Consider the following 16,028-nt stretch of genomic DNA (forward strand, 5'->3'; position numbering starts at 1 on the left):
ATATTTGTGTGATATATCTTAAAGTGTAACACGCGCAAAAAAGATCAACAGTATATGCGAAAGCTTAGCTTCTCTTGCAGCTTGAGAACAATACTATATGTGAAAGCTTTGATTTTTAAACGGCTTACAAAAGCGCATCAAAACCTTGCTTTCAATGATTCAGAAAGTAACATGCGGCGTTTGGTGGAATTCCAATGTATGCTTTCGTAATATGAAAATACACAGCGTACATATTGCTGCACATCAAAGATTATTTCCAAAACGTGTCTTTTTCCATGAGTTTCATTTCCTAAAGTGCCGGGAAATTGTATGCCCGTGTATAAAACCATAACCATTCAAATGTTGACAAGGGAAAATTCCAAGATTTTTTTTTCCTTGTCCACGTACACACCCTGCTGAGCCATACTGTCTCTACAGCCGTCCGTAATTGTGAAAATGATGCCAGTGCAGGATTTTGTGGACAAACTGACCTCTCGATTATGTCCCGTAAGTGTTCAATAAGATTCACGTCTGTCGCTCAAACTATCCACAATGTTCTCCAGACAAGTCGCGAACAACTGTGGTTCAGTGACATGGCACACCGTCATCCATAAAAATTGCATCACTGTAAGGGAACATGAATGGCTGCAAATGGTCTCCTCAAGTGGACGAACACAGCCATTTCCAGTTAATGATCAGTTCAGTTGGACCAGAGGACCCAATTCATTACATGTAAACCCATCCCACATCATTATGGAGCCACAACCAGCTTGCACAATGCCTTATTGACAACCCAAGTCCATGGCTTCGTGGCGTCCATGAAACACACTAACCCTACAATCAACTATTTCAAGTGAAATTGGGACTCATCTGACCAGGCCAAATTTATCTGGTTGTCTAGAGTACCACCAGTACAGTCACAAGTCCAGGAGAGGTGTTGCAGGCAATGTTGTGGTCTTAGCAAAGGCATTCAAGGTCAGTCAATTGTGCCATAGCCCATTAACACTACATTTCACCCACTGTCCTAACGGATATGTTCATTGTACATTCCACATTGATTTCTGCTGTTATTTAACGCAGTATTGCTTGTCTGTTAGCACTGACAATTTTACACAAACACCGCTGGACCCGGTGAATAAGTGAAGGCCTTTGGTCACTGTGTAGTCCATGTTGAGAGAGAATGCCTGAAATTTAACAATTTCCAAAATGGAGTGTCCCATGCTCTAGTTCCTATTACCATTCCGCATTCAAAACCTGTTAATTCGTCATGTGACCATTATCACATTAGAAACCTTTTCACATAAATCATCTATGTAAAAATGACAGCTCCACCAACGCACTATTCTTTTGTCTTGTGTACATGATACTACCGCCATCTGTATATGTGCATATTCCTATCCCATGACTTTTCCACCTCAGTGTACTTCACAATTACATATTTTTACAGGCAGAAAAAATTCAGTTTTCACATTAACCCAACAAAGAAACTGTATCATTATTTTACTTTCAAAAGCAGAATGAATACCTTTTTTCAGCTGGGGTGCTGGACAAAGGCCTTTCCACTGATGAGGCTAGCCCTGGCCAACAATAGTCTTCCACTAAAAATTTTCCATCCTCACTTTCGTGTCCTAAAACAGCACACACCACTCCAGTAACAACATAATGGGGGCTGATACTGCCAATTAATCTGATCCTCTGCAGTTCATCTTCCAATATTAGCTCATCATCTTCACTCACATAATTTGTTCGTGATGGCTGTGGTACAAGTTGTAGCTGTATAGAACAGAACAATAAGAAGTAAATGATGAGTCTCCAAGACACAGTTAAGAAAAAAATGACACACCAATAACTGAGAGAGGAAAGTAAATTATAATTAGTTGGCACTCAGTTTCATAACCAACTACTTCTAAGCATGATATCTGGCTCACTGGATATATACAGTTATGAATGGTCCAGCAATGATGATACTGTTTTACTTTTCATCATTCATATTGTTTTCCTAGCTGTAACATGCCCAAGCTGTGTTAAATACTAACTAAAAAATATGTTCAACAATGACTATAACAATTTTATACTATTTTGAGAAAGAACGCTATTTACAGAAACTAATAATAAGATCAAGGCTAGTGTATTGGAGGGGGGGGGGGGGCATCTGGGGGCACGCATGCGACCCCCCCCCCCATCTTCAGTAAAGTATGTAATGGGATTTAAAAGCAAATTATTTATCACTCTTGCACTATGTTCTTCTATTCATGTTAGGAATGATAGTGTGGGAGTAAATCGAATCTGGGCAGCAGTAACTTAAAGTGCCCTGAATCACAAGTATTCAACGAGACAACTGTTTTGAAATTTCCACAATCAATCATTTTTCAGTTATGTCAACTGAGTCGTATTATCATTGCCTCAAAATGCTTAACACTGACGGACTATGGACCATCTCTCACACTGCTACGATCCTTTGTCTCGTCATATTTCACATCCCCTGCAAAGCGAAGTAGACTTTTCCACGTACCTTCCTTCTGGACAGCAAGCTACATGTCCCAGAACTCATGCACTGTTATTGAACTTTCTTGAACCTAGAGAAGTCTCACACACATACCACAGTGTTTCCGTGTCATGTTTTTGTTGAATGTTACCGTTTCTCCATGGCAGGCAACACTGGACATTCCATGTACTGTGTTTTACATACAACAGATGCGTATGCTCAAGAATGACTCAATGAATTCTCAGATGAAGACTTTCACAATAGCAATAATGACCCTGATTTGGAGATATTTAGTTATCCCAATACTATTTTGGAGAAGGGGAATAAAAAGTGATGAAGATGGGACAAGCTTCCTTTTTTAGTAAGAATAGACGTTTTGAAAACAGAAGCTGCCAACTAACATAACAGGGAAATGCAACATCATACTGCAAATGCTTGGACTGTAACAGATGGCAAAAAGTCCTAAGGAAACAATGCTATTTTGGAGGTAAGGAATCTGTTCTTTACCCAAGGTATCCCAGACAAAATCATTCTATCGACAAATCTGAAAACATGCAAGCACAGAGTACAATATGCATATGGTCACTTATCCTTCCTACAAGAAGTTGATGTCAAATATTGCCAAGGGCACAAAAGTACATTGGGAGAGGGGGGGGGGGCATCTGCACACTTTATGCCTGAAGAAGAGCCTGGGTTCAAAAGCTACTTAATACCATGTTCTGTTACGTGCGTCTTTGGGCCACACATAGGTCTGCTGAAGGTGAATGTTGGCCTTCCCTTTAATTTGCATAGATGTTGATGTCACTGAACTGAAGACATTAATTGGGCTATCAGTGTACTCAGATATTTTCAGATCAGGAAGCAGAATTGGTTTCCTGCTTGTCTGCAACTGATGAAACAGGTTGTGACATTTGCAGATGCACTGTTACTAAAAAAAGATTTTCTTTTTTATTATCATCTGCATTACAATTTGACAACCCAGATGATCGGGAGGAAAGAAAGTAGAGAAGTCAGCAACAATTTCACAAATCTTTTTGTGTTTCACTGAGTAAAGCCAACTTGCTACTCTGTAGGTGCAAATGAGCATGTACCTTTCCATGGAAATTGTGAGTTTAGAATGCATATGCCAAACGTATTAGCAAAATATGGTTTGAAAATACAGTGCAAATGCACAAATTATTTCTATAAAGAAGCCATTTATTACAGAAAAGGCAATGATGTTCACAATCTTTCAAACCATGAGAAAGGTCACAGTGTTCCCTCACATGCTGTTCTTTGGTTGGTGAAGGCAACTAAAAATGTGGAGAAATATTATAGGTGACACCTGCTATTTATCAGCAGAACTAATCTAATAGTGTTTGTATGTCAGTAAGCTGAAGGAAACAAAATGTCTCATAGTCTTTTCTATGTGCCATTCAATAAACAATGATCCTGACTCAGGAAGATCTGACATGATCATGTTTTATAACATGACAAACGGTGTGCTACTTATTTATCAAGTCACCTAACAACTAAAAGGCTTTTGGGCATTTTCTTCACATTAGCGGATGTAGCATGTGGTGTGAATTATTCTGTGTCATATCAAGTTTATCCAAAGACAGGAGTAATGAAGAGATTGATCTACAAGATTACCATGGATCAAACAACGGAAAATCCAGGACGGAATGTAACAATATTATGAGAATAAAAGTTGCTACTCACCACATAGTAGACATGCTGAGTAGCAGATAGGCACAAAAAAAGACTCACAATTAAAGCTTTCGGCCATTATTGCCTTCGTCAACAATACACACACACACACACAACTCAACTGCAGTGTGGTTTCAGTTGCCTGAGACTGCAGTCGTGTGTGTGAGTTGCATTTGTATGTGTGTGTGTGTGTGTGTGTGTAGCAATTTCCCTTCTCATAAGATTGCCATGAGACTTGGATGAGCCTGAAATAAAGTATGAACTTCCTACTGGATGCTTTGTAAGAGAGTTGAATAACACCCATCACAAGAATATTACATACAAGATGAGCCTCAAACACACTGAAAAACGAAAAACGTGCCTTCCACCCACATAATTTGAAGAGGGAAACAAGATATCTATATCAACAGTGTAGTGTTTAAATTTATTTGGAGTATACCATGAATGTTTGCCTGATAAGCAAACAGGCTGAAAGGGATTCTGGGCCTTATAAAAATACATAATCACTCTCTACATCATTTTTTAAAATTAAAATGTGGCAAAGTTTCTCCCTCACAAAATTGTAAGACAGAACAGTGACACTATGTTGAAACATGAAGTAGTAAGCTCAAAGTTAATTTCACATACCTCTTCTCATAACTGAGTCACTAGTTTTCGAGATCCCGTGAACACATACAAACAGTAAACACTATAACACTTCCACTATTAGTGACACATACATCACATTATCCTCACATTTACAAAAGTCATAACCTTGTAGGTTTACTCACATGTCAACAGACAGGGCTGAAGTACACATTACTCAATAGAAAGTGTGTGTGCTGCATGTCAGAGATTGTAAACATATTATACGACATTGCGTAGACATGGGTAGACGTGGCACAGTTGGTAACAGTGGAGGAAGACAGTCGTGGAGTAACTCCTCTGCAGGAGAAACATTCACAGCAATATGCAGCAAGAGAACTTAGTGTAAGTCAAATTGCAATATCTAAGTTGTCGAAATGATACAATGAAAGACATATTGTCGCTAGACAGCAAGGTTGTGGTCGTAGAAGGAAAACAACAGCTGTTGAGGATTAATATCTTTGAATTACTATATCTAGGAATAGCACAAAAGCAGCATGTGAACAACAAAAAGACTTTTGCCACTGTTCTGTGATGAGACTAGAATGGACTTATTGGATTGTTGCATTAAGTTTGTAGTGTTTTCGTTTTATATTTTGGTTTTCCAGTTGCTACGGGTTTATTTATCGACTGTCAGTTTTTATTGTTACTTGAGTTTACATATTGTCATTTGGAGAAATGGGCAGAGCTGTGGACACTAGAAAACGTAGTGCTAAGTGGAGAAATTGGAACATTTCTGGCGTATTCTTCTGCTTTGAGTTCAACAGAGGTAGGTTGGTTGGACTAAAAGAGGGGGGGGAAGGGACCAAACTATGAGGTCATCAGTCCCTTCTTCCGAATAAAACAATGCCGCAAGTGTGAGAATAAAACAAACAAGACAGCCAACACAAAATGGAATGAAAGGAAAAATCACAAGAACGATGAAGGGCAACAAACATGTAAATGGACAAAATGGGAACAAGAAAACACACAAATGCAAGAAATGGGATGAAGAGAATAACACAACAAAGCAGATGACCATGGCTGGTTGCCCATGAGACTAAAAAGGAGAAGCCAGCCACTCTGCAACACATTAAAACCTCCACCCCTAAAAACACTAGTGTGGAGGACACAGAGGGACAAAGGACATGCGCTAAAACTTAGATCAAATGATAAAACCCACCCTCACAAATAAAACGTAAAACTAAATTAGCCAATGAGGCGTTTCCAGATAAAATTAGTGGCAACAAGTCCGGTAACCCAAGATTCTGTCGCTGGGCAATCAAAGTGGGACAGTGCACCACAAGATGGGCCACTGTCAACCGGGCGCCGCACCGACACTGAGGCGGGTCTTCACGGTGCAGGAGGTAACCACGGGTTGCCCAAGCATGGCCAAAGCGGAGCCAACAGAGGACAACTGATTCCCTGCGAGGGCCCTGCATGGAAGACTTCCACACATTCATAGTCTTCTTAATGACACGCAGTTTGTTGTGCATACTGTTACGCCATTTTGTCTCCCAAAGCCGAAAAACTCTGCGGCGTAAGTCAGAACGCAGGTCAGGTTCAGAGATGCCCATCTCCAGAAGCAGTTTCAACATAGCCTGTTTGGCCAGCCTGTCGGCAAGTTCATTGCCTGGGATTCCAACGTGACGTGGTGTCCAGACAAACACCACTGAACGACTGGACCGTTCCAGGGCATAGATGGACTCCTGGATGCTCCCTACCAAAGGATGACGAGAGTAGCACTGGTCAATAGCTTGTAGGCTGCTCAAGGAGTCAATACGCAGGAGAAATGACTCGCCTGGGCATGAGTGAATGTGCTCAAGAGCAGGAAATATGGCCACCAGCTCTGAAGCGAACGTGACCATTGGCTATCGAGCCATCAATGTAAACCACTTCATGGCCCCGGTACATGTCGAGAATCGAGAGGAAGTGACAGCGAAGAGTCGCAGGGTTAACAGTCCTTAGGGCCATGTGGAAGGTCCAGGCGAAGCCACGGAAAGGTGTAAACCATGGAGGTGTACGTAGTGGACCTCAAGTATAGGTGGTAAAGGGAAGGACTCCAGTTCAGACAGAATCGTTAGCCCTGACCTGAGCCGCCGATGTGGGAGATGGGCTGCTGCGGGTGGGAAAAGGAGACTAATTCGGATGCGCAGGAGAACTACAAACATGTGCAATGTAACTGGCCAGCAGTTGTGCATGCCTAACTCCATCCTCCAACAGTACACTGGTCACTGGACTCGTTCTGAAAGAACCTGTCGGTAGGCGATTGCCACAGTGGTGCACTGGCTCAAGTAAACGCAATGCCAAGGGACGCCACCAAACCATAAACCACACTCCCGTAGTCAAGGCAGGTTTGAACAAGGGCTCTGTAGAGCTGCAGCAGCGTAGAGCGATCTGCACCCCAGTTGGTGTTGCTCAGGCAGCAGAGGGCATTGAGGTGCTGCCAGCATTTCCGCTTAAGCTGACGAAGGTGAGGTAGCCAAGTCAATCGGACAGCAAAAACCAATCCTAAGAATGTATATGCCTCCACTACAGTGTGTGGATCGTCAGTAAGGTAAAGTTCTTGTTCCAGATGAATGGTACGACGCCGACAGAAGTGCATGACACACGACTTCAGAGCTGAAAACTGGAAGCTGTGGGCTAGAACCCATGACTCGCCATGTGAATGGCTCCCTGTAGGCGCCGCTCAGCAACACCAGTAGTGGAAGAGCAGTAAGAAATACAGAAGTCATCAGCACACACAGTAGGTGAGACGGCCGGCCCTACAGCAGCTGGCCACTAGAAATAGAGAGACACTCAATACAGAGCCCTGCGGGACTCCATTCTCCTGGATATGGATGGAACTATGGGAGGCACCAACTTGGACACGGAAAGTACGAAGCAACAGGAAATTTTGGATAAAAATCTGGAGCGGGCCTCATATAATGTGGCAAGGGTATGATGCCGCCAGGTGGTGTCATACACTTTTCGTAAATCAAAAAAGACAGCAACCACGTGTTGGCATCTGGAAAAGGCTGTGCGGATGGCAGAATCGAGGGACACAAGAGTATCAGTGGTGAAGCGACACTGGCGGAAGCTGCCCCGACATGGAGCCAGTAGGCCACGTGACTGCATGACCCAACCTAACCGCTGACACACCATATGTTACAGTAGCTTACAAAGAACGTTGGTGAGGCTGATGGGCCAATAGCTATCCACATCAAGCAGGTCTTTACCGGGTTTAAGCACCGGAATGATGGTGCTCTCCTGCCATTGCGATGGAAAGACGCCATGACACCAGATCCAGTTGAAGATGATGATGAGATGGGCTTGTAGTCAGATGAGAAATGTTTAATCATCTGACTGTGGATCCGATATGGCCCAGGATCCATGTCGGGGCAATGTTGCAGGGCACTGAGGAGCTCCCACTCTGTAAATGGCGCATTATAGGATTCACTGTGGCATGTAGTGAACGAAATCACTTTCCCCTCCAGCCGCCATTTGAGAGTGTGAAAGGCTGAGGGGTGATTCTCCAATGCAGAGGCTAGAGCATAGTGCTCAGCAAAGTGCTTGGCAATCGAAGTTGGTGAACCCAAGCATGGAGCCGTTTAAAGGCTATGAGGGCTCCCCAGGGAAGTGTGCCGCATATGCCGCTGTAGAGGTCGTCAACACTCCTTAATTGCTTCAGCGACTTCCGGTGACCATCAAGCAACTGCCTTTCGCTGGGGGCACCCAAAGAGCGAGGGATCATAGTTTCTGCCACAGAAAGGATTGTTGTAGTCACCTGCTCAACCATCACACCTATGTTCCCATGTGGAGGACACTGAACGGTGACAGCAGTGGAGAAAGTTTCCCAGTTCGCCTTGTTTAAAGCCCATCTAAGCAAGCGTCCGTGGGCCTGACGCTGGGGCAGTGACAGGAAGATGGGAAGTGGTCACTACCACATAGCTCATCACATGCTCTCCAGTGGACAGATGGGAGAATGCCAGGACTGCAAACAGAGATATCAATGGCCAAATATGTGCCATGTGCCACACTGAAATGTGGGGGGCACCTGTATTTAAGAGGCAGAGGTCGAGTTGTGACAGTAAAGTTTCAACATCTCTGCCTCAGCCAGTAAGAACGGTGCCCACCTCACAAGGGGTTATGAGTGTTAAAATCTCCCAAAAATAGGGAAAGTTTAGGGAGTTGATCAATCAGTGGAGCCAATGTGGTCAGGGGTACTGCACCATCTGGAGGAAGATATACATTGCAGACAGTTATTTCCTGCATTGTCCTTATCCTGACAGCCACAGCTTCAAGAGGGGTTTGAAGGGGAACAGGTTCACTGCAAACTGAGTTCAGGACATAAATGCAAACTCCACCTGCCACTCTATTATGGTCACTACGGTTCCTGTAATATCCCTTCTAGTCGTGGAGAGCAGGGTTCCGTATTGCCGGGAACCATGTTTCCTGGGGGGCAATGCAGAAATCAGGTGTAAAGCTTCGCAGTTGCCGTAGCTCAGGTAGGCGGTGGAAAAACTGCTGCAATTCCACTGGAGGATGATGTGATCGTGAGGTTGGGAAGGCATGGAACATTCATTCAATGGGGCAGTCTCCACCTCAGGGTCACCTGCTGCGCTGATTTATTTCCTGAGCAGTCTGTATCCATGCTGTCTGAGGATATGGCGAGATCTAGGTCCTCAGCAGACACCACAATCTCCACCTCATACTCAGAAGTAAAGCTTGAAGGTAGCGGTGGTGTGGGTGTCACAGCCGGGAGGGCTTGACCGATTCAGTCTCCGGGACTGAAGATGATCGTGAAGCCCTACGACCAGCTACTTTTGGACACTTCAGCCACTGCCGGGAGTCATCTTTCTCACTATCAGAGACCTGGGGAGGCAGGGATGCAAGGGGCCCCTTCCTAGTGAGAGGTCCCAAAGAAGACACGCTTCTCCGACTGAGAAGTGGGGACTGGTGTCGCCGATGGTTGGGGGAGCAGTGCAGGGAGGGAGGGGTCCCCACCATCAAGGGGGCAGGTGTAGTCTTCCAGCTTGGAGAGCCAACCGAAATTCGCGGAACAGATGGGTCTACAACTGTTTTCTTAGTGGCGGCGTACGAGTAGGTCATAGCCATACGATGTAGACACTCAAATTTCCTCTTGCCCTCAGTGTAGGTCAGTCATTCCAGGGTCTTGTGTTCCATGATTTGCCTATCATACTGTAAAATCCTACAGTCCGGCGAGCGAGGGGAATGCTGCTCTCCACAGCTGACACAGATGAGAGGTGGGGCACATGGAGTATTGGGATGTTATGGATGTCTACAATCTTGACATGTGAGGCTGGAAGCACAGCAGGAAGACATATGGCTGAACTTCCAGCACAAGGCACCACGTAAGGGGAGGGATATATGGCTTTACATCACAGTGGTAGACCATCACCTTGACGTTCTGGGGCAATGTGTCACCCTCGAAGCCCAAGATGAAGGCACCAGAGGCAACCTGATTACTCCTCGGACTCTGATGGACACATCGGACAAAATGAATGCCTTGTCACTCTAAGTTGGCGCACAGCTCGTCGCCAGACTGCAAAAGAAGGTCCCTGTGGAATATGATACCCTGGACCATATTTAAGCCCTTATGGGGTGTGATGGTAACAGGAACATCCCCCAGCTTGTCACAAGTGAGTAATGCCCAAAACTGGGTAGAGGATGCTGTTTTTATCAAGACTGACCCTGACCACATTTTGGACAAGCCCTCCACCTCCCCAAACGTGTCCTCTAAATGGTCTACAAAAAACTGTGACTTCGTCGAATCAAAGGCGTCCCCATCAGTTCTCATACATATAAGGCACCGGGAAGAATAAGGTTCACTGTCATCCTTAGCCTGGCATTCCTCCCATGGTGTGGCCAGGGAGGGGAATGGTTTAGGGTCGTACTTCCATTAGCGTTGTACTGAGACTTAGAACGTTTAGAGACTGCTGGTGTTTGATCACCAGCAAGTGATGGTACGCTTCATCGTGCATCATCTGCCCTGATGCCGCCCACTCCAACCAGGGGGCCTCCCCATGGGCGCCACCCAGCCGCAGCAAAGGCCACCTGGCAGGATGGCCATTGCCAGGCATCCCAATGCCCCTGGGTGACAGACATCTACTCCTTGGCATACATAGGGAGTTAACGGTGCAGGCATCAGCAAAGTGACCCCTGTGTTGTCAGGGGGCTACAAACAACAGGGTGCATGGTGGCCCCACCACAACGGACTGGCTACCATGCTGCAAACTAGTCCATGGTCATCATCAGCACAGAAAGCAACACTGCATAGTGCATGGTGGAAAATGCACCCAGGAAGGTGTCCTCACCCAAGAGGTGGAGAATGAGCGGGACTACAATGCGACGACAAAAAAGCGGGCAACAGATCTCAAGGCATGATGGACACAATACACCACGTAAGGCACCCTTCCCCCTTGGCTCGCTCTTCGGAAAAATTTTGAAGAATGAAGGTCAAACCCTACAGGGGACCATCACATAATGGCCGAAACATGAGAGACTCCTATTAGCTGCCTCTTACGACAGGCAGGAATACCTCAGGGCTATTCTTACCCCTGGACCCGCAAGGAGGTTCAACAGAAGGGCACAGTAGCAGAAGCAGGCAGAAACATTTGCGTCCTGTATGCTGATAACGCCACTGGTCAGAACGTGGCAAGAAACTAGTTTTCTCATTTTAAGGAGTATCATTTTGACATTAGTGACTCTCCACATTCAGGAAGACTTCTGGAGTTTGATGAAGATCATTTAAATTCATTAATCCACAATGATCCATATCTATGTACTCGAGAACAGACAAATGTGATGAAATGATGTCATTCCACCATGATGCAATATTTGCGTGCAATGGGTGAGATTCAGAAATTGAGTGTATTTGTACTGAATGCTCCAAGACAAAAATCACAAAAAAATCAGTGGATGGGCATACTAGCATCTCTGCTTGCTCATCATGTCCTATTCTGTATCTTTACTGGTGACTGATATCTTCACGCTCACATAAAGAAAAGAAAGGAACAGTTGAAGCCAAACAAAGTAGCAATTCCCTGTACAAAGACCTGCGTGTATCCAGAAAAGATAATGTTATGCAGCTGACGGAAGAGCAACAGCGTGATTTACTACTAATTGCTTCCCCGATGTGTAACCATCACTGCTGACATTTATTGTCAGCAACAGAGACGCAATCCAAGAACAACGATCTAGACTGCGTGAAGTGATGCTACTCCATGATAATGCCTGCCCAATTCTGCTAGACTGACAAAAACACTATTCAGAAGTTAGGTTAGTAATTCATTCTGCACCCACCTTATACACCTGATCGTTTGCCCTCAGATTTTCACCTTTTCCACTCTCTCCATCAAACAACCTTCAAGGATCTCCCTTTCCAGATAAAAATGTGCTCTAAACATGACTCGACAAGTTGTTCATCTCAAAACCAAGAGATTTCTACAGTTGTAAAATCAAAAAGCTACCCAGCATTGGCGGACTGTTGTAAATAGTGAACGAGAATATATTACTGATAACTTAAGTCTTTGTAATGCGTATCTGTTGCACTTATTAAACTTAGGGAAAAATGCTATGAACTTATGCATCAACCAAATACATGGAAATTATGGTCATGTTTGGGTATGGAGAACTTGTGGGGAACGTAACATGGAAGCTACACTGTCCACAACAGTCTCTTCTGGAGGAGGCAGTATTATGCTGGGGGGAGAAATTATAGCGGACACTAGAACCCAGCTGGTTGTGTTCCACAGAAGGAGTAACAGAGGCCTAAGGGGAGGGAGAGGCACATCAACACAAAGCTTGATCCTCAAGTATGGCCTTTAGCACAAGATCTCGGGAAAAAATTTCTTCTGGTGCACAATAACACTAGTACCTGCATTGCTCCACTACAAAATTTTCTTCAGCGACACAATATCAATTCAATAATCAAAGCAAATGAACACTTGGTGCATTTCACAGTCAACAATCAAGATGACAGCATTATCCTAGATAGACCACCGGGAAATAAATGTGGACATTATGTCAGCTGTTCATCAAGTGAGGAGTCTTGTAAATTTGTCTCTATCAAGTGACACTTCAGTATTTAGATACAGTTGTAAATACTCAGAACATTCCTATGGAAATGGATAGTAAAAAGTTAAGTAAATCTTCAGATCTATATCGTAACAAAATGAATTAACGCAAGGGTAGTTCAATAAGTAGTGCCCCACATTTTTTTTCTCAGAACATACAGTGTATACATAAAGTCCTAGAACACTTTCAATTGTTTATTGCACAAGAACCAAACATTACGCAGACATCATACATATGTCATTTTGAAGAGAAACGGTGAAAGTTTTTTTTTTTTCTTTTTTTTCCATGTTTACCGCCACAGCATAGTTTGATAATTTGCCTATAGTCAGTGCTAGTCGCAAACATGACGAGTTTAGGTGTATAGCGAGCTGAATGTTGGAGTTCGACACATGATGGAGGAAGATTAAGGTTTAACATCTAATTAACATCGCCATCATTAGAGACAAAGCACATGCTTGGAATGTTTCAAGTATGGGGAAGAAAATCCAGCCATGGCCTCCTAAAGGAACCATCCTGGCAATTGTCTGGAGCGATTTAGGTAAATCATAGAAAACCAAATTCTAAATGGCTGGACACAGATTTAAGGCAACGTCCTCTCAAATGTGAGTCCGGCGGGCCAACAAACTGCAACACCTCATTCAGTCATAGAAACACGAGTCGTGTGGGAATGAATATTGTCCTCTTGAAAGATGATGCAAGTATACTGTCTCGTGAGAACATTATGAAAGTTGCTACTCACCATGTAGCCGAGATGCTGAGTCACAGACAGGCATAACAAAAAGACTACCAAACACATCAGTTTTTGGCCAAAAAGGCCTTCATCAGAAATGGATAAAACACACACACACACACACACACACACACACACACACACACACACACACACACACACAAATGCAACACACATGATCACAGTCTCTGGCTGCCCAGGTCTGGTCTCAGCTGCTGCAGACTGTGGTCATGTGTGGTTGAGTTGCGTTTGCATGCATATGTGTGTGTGTGTGTGTGTGTGTGTGTGTGTTTTGTCTAATTCTGATGAAGACCTTTCTGGCCAAAAGTTTCCTTGTTTCAGTTTTTTTGTTGTGCCCGTCTGCGACTCAGCTTCTCATCTGTATGGATAGTAACAACTATCCTTTCATAATATTGTCATTCTTCATCCTGGATTTTCCACACCTCTTGAGAAGCAGCACATGTGGACAGACAATGTGTGGTCACTTAACAACTCCCAGAGGGTGACCTGAAGTAGTACATGGTGGCTCCCCACACAATGACACTAGGATTAACACCAGCATCAATCAATCCATTATGGTGCCCTATAAAAAGCGAAAGCCAGATTTGTGGTAGTGGTGGGGTCCTGTAGGCAGGTGCATGCCGAGTGCTGGAGGGGAAGTGTCGTTCAAACCGAAACCTACACACACATTTTTTTGAGGGCTGCAGGCAGGCACTGCAGGGCCGAGTGCTAGAGGGTAAGTGCTGTTCTAAACCAAAGTCTACACTCTTTCTTTCTTTTTTTTTTTTGTAAATATTGAGCGGGGACCCTCCACACCCACACTTACATGGTCATGATTCAAAAAAAGATCTCTCTCCTACTTTGGTTAGTATCTGAAAAGAATACCACCAAAAATGCAGCGATTTATTTTTGCCTGGCTTGTTAACCATTTGTAACTTTCAGGGAACTGTCATGAGTGGTGACCTTTGAGTAAAACCTACACATTTCTCTTGCTGCCATGTTAAAGTCTTCTTTTTTTGTTAAAACACAGCAGAGTTTGCAAGTCTCACCTCACTAACATGTTGTGCAGACACAATAGCGAGACAATTCTGAAACAGTGGTTTATTAACTTTTACTAAGTGAGAAGCTGTGGAAAAGTCAAGTCAGTATCTTAAGAAAAAGCACATCCTCAGTACAAAATAAATCTGTAATGTCTTCACTTATGTTGTTCCAGAACCCATATCATTTCTCGTTTCACCAGCTATCAACGGCCCTTAAAAATAGCATTCTTTCATTGAAACAGTCTCTAATTACTGGAATAACATGGAAAATAATGAAGTTTTGCACAATAAACATATGGCAAAATATTCTCCTCTTTACATGCTATCATTTGCCAAAATCTCATTTTGATACTCTAATCATTGATGTAATACGAGTAATGTTGTCGATATTTCACTCTGGCTTTATCGCTGGCACAGAGCGACCGCCAACAGGTGTGCCACATCAGATCAGTTTTCTCGAGACCTCCATCGAAGTTTTTAATTCAATATGTTAGCTAAATTTCACATGCAGCAAAATCATAGCATTGCTTTTCATTGTAAGCTTTTGCGAATTTCACAGTGTCTTACTTCCATGTAAATGTCACAATAACTATGACCAATACCAAAATGATGGGCACATCACAAAAAACCTGCCAGATAAAGCTAAAAGTAATGCAAGAATGAGATTTTTTACGGAATAATTACTGTAAAACCATTTTGAGAAAGACTGCAGGGCATGCACCTCAAGTTTGTCATCGCCAACCGGTCAAAAGGTTGCAGACAGTGTTGGCTTCGTAGCAGTGTTGGCTTCCCCTTCCGAACAAATGAACGGACTCACCCAGCGCTTTGGGCAAAAAGTGGTCAATGCGCATCACCCGCCATATCCTGTGCAGACTCTAACAAATGCATTTCATCGCCCCCCCCCCCCCCCCCACTATCACCACCACAAAAAAAAAAAAGAAGCGAGTGGGGGAGGAATCCACGAATCCATGTACCCCTTCTGTCTGTGTCCAGTGTACGAGAGGGTACCACACACAAACCAGAATAACACTGCCTGGACAGAATTAGTGTAGAATGCATTTCTGCTGCTTGGCGTGTATAGCACAACTCATTGCCAGTTCAGTGCTGCCTGTGTTGTCAATGTGGCTCATCAATGTGGCTTGCTGATGTGGCTTCTTCTGTTCCCCTGCAGTGACTGTTTTGCTAGCACTGTTTTGTTCTTGTTTCGTTTTTTATGATGGCAAGTTTAAGTGAACAATGTGCACCTGTGAAGTTTTGTTTTCAACTTAGTAAAAATGCTGCTGAAACTGTTTTAATGTTGAAAACAACTTACCACGATGACACTATGGGAGAGCCTCATGTGTGTGAGTGGTTTGCTCGATTTAAAAATGACGACATGTCACTTTATGGCAAATCTCGTTCTCGACATCTATCAACTAATCAA

The 16,028-nt window shown here is 43.8% G+C and overlaps 1 protein-coding gene across 1 annotated transcript in view; it reads right to left on the minus strand.

The window, feature by feature from the left end:
• Positions 1 to 16,028, minus strand: part of LOC124789695 (DNA polymerase delta subunit 2) — a 104,657-nt gene that overhangs the window by 53,283 nt on the left and 35,346 nt on the right. The window contains exon 3 of the mRNA XM_047257138.1: positions 1,505 to 1,752. Coding sequence (XP_047113094.1) covers positions 1,505 to 1,752 — 248 coding nt within the window. The remainder of the gene's footprint in view (positions 1 to 1,504; positions 1,753 to 16,028) is intronic.

The sequence above is a fragment of the Schistocerca piceifrons genome, chromosome 3 (genome assembly GCF_021461385.2).
Source record: "Schistocerca piceifrons isolate TAMUIC-IGC-003096 chromosome 3, iqSchPice1.1, whole genome shotgun sequence".
NCBI lineage: Eukaryota > Metazoa > Arthropoda > Insecta > Orthoptera > Acrididae > Schistocerca > Schistocerca piceifrons.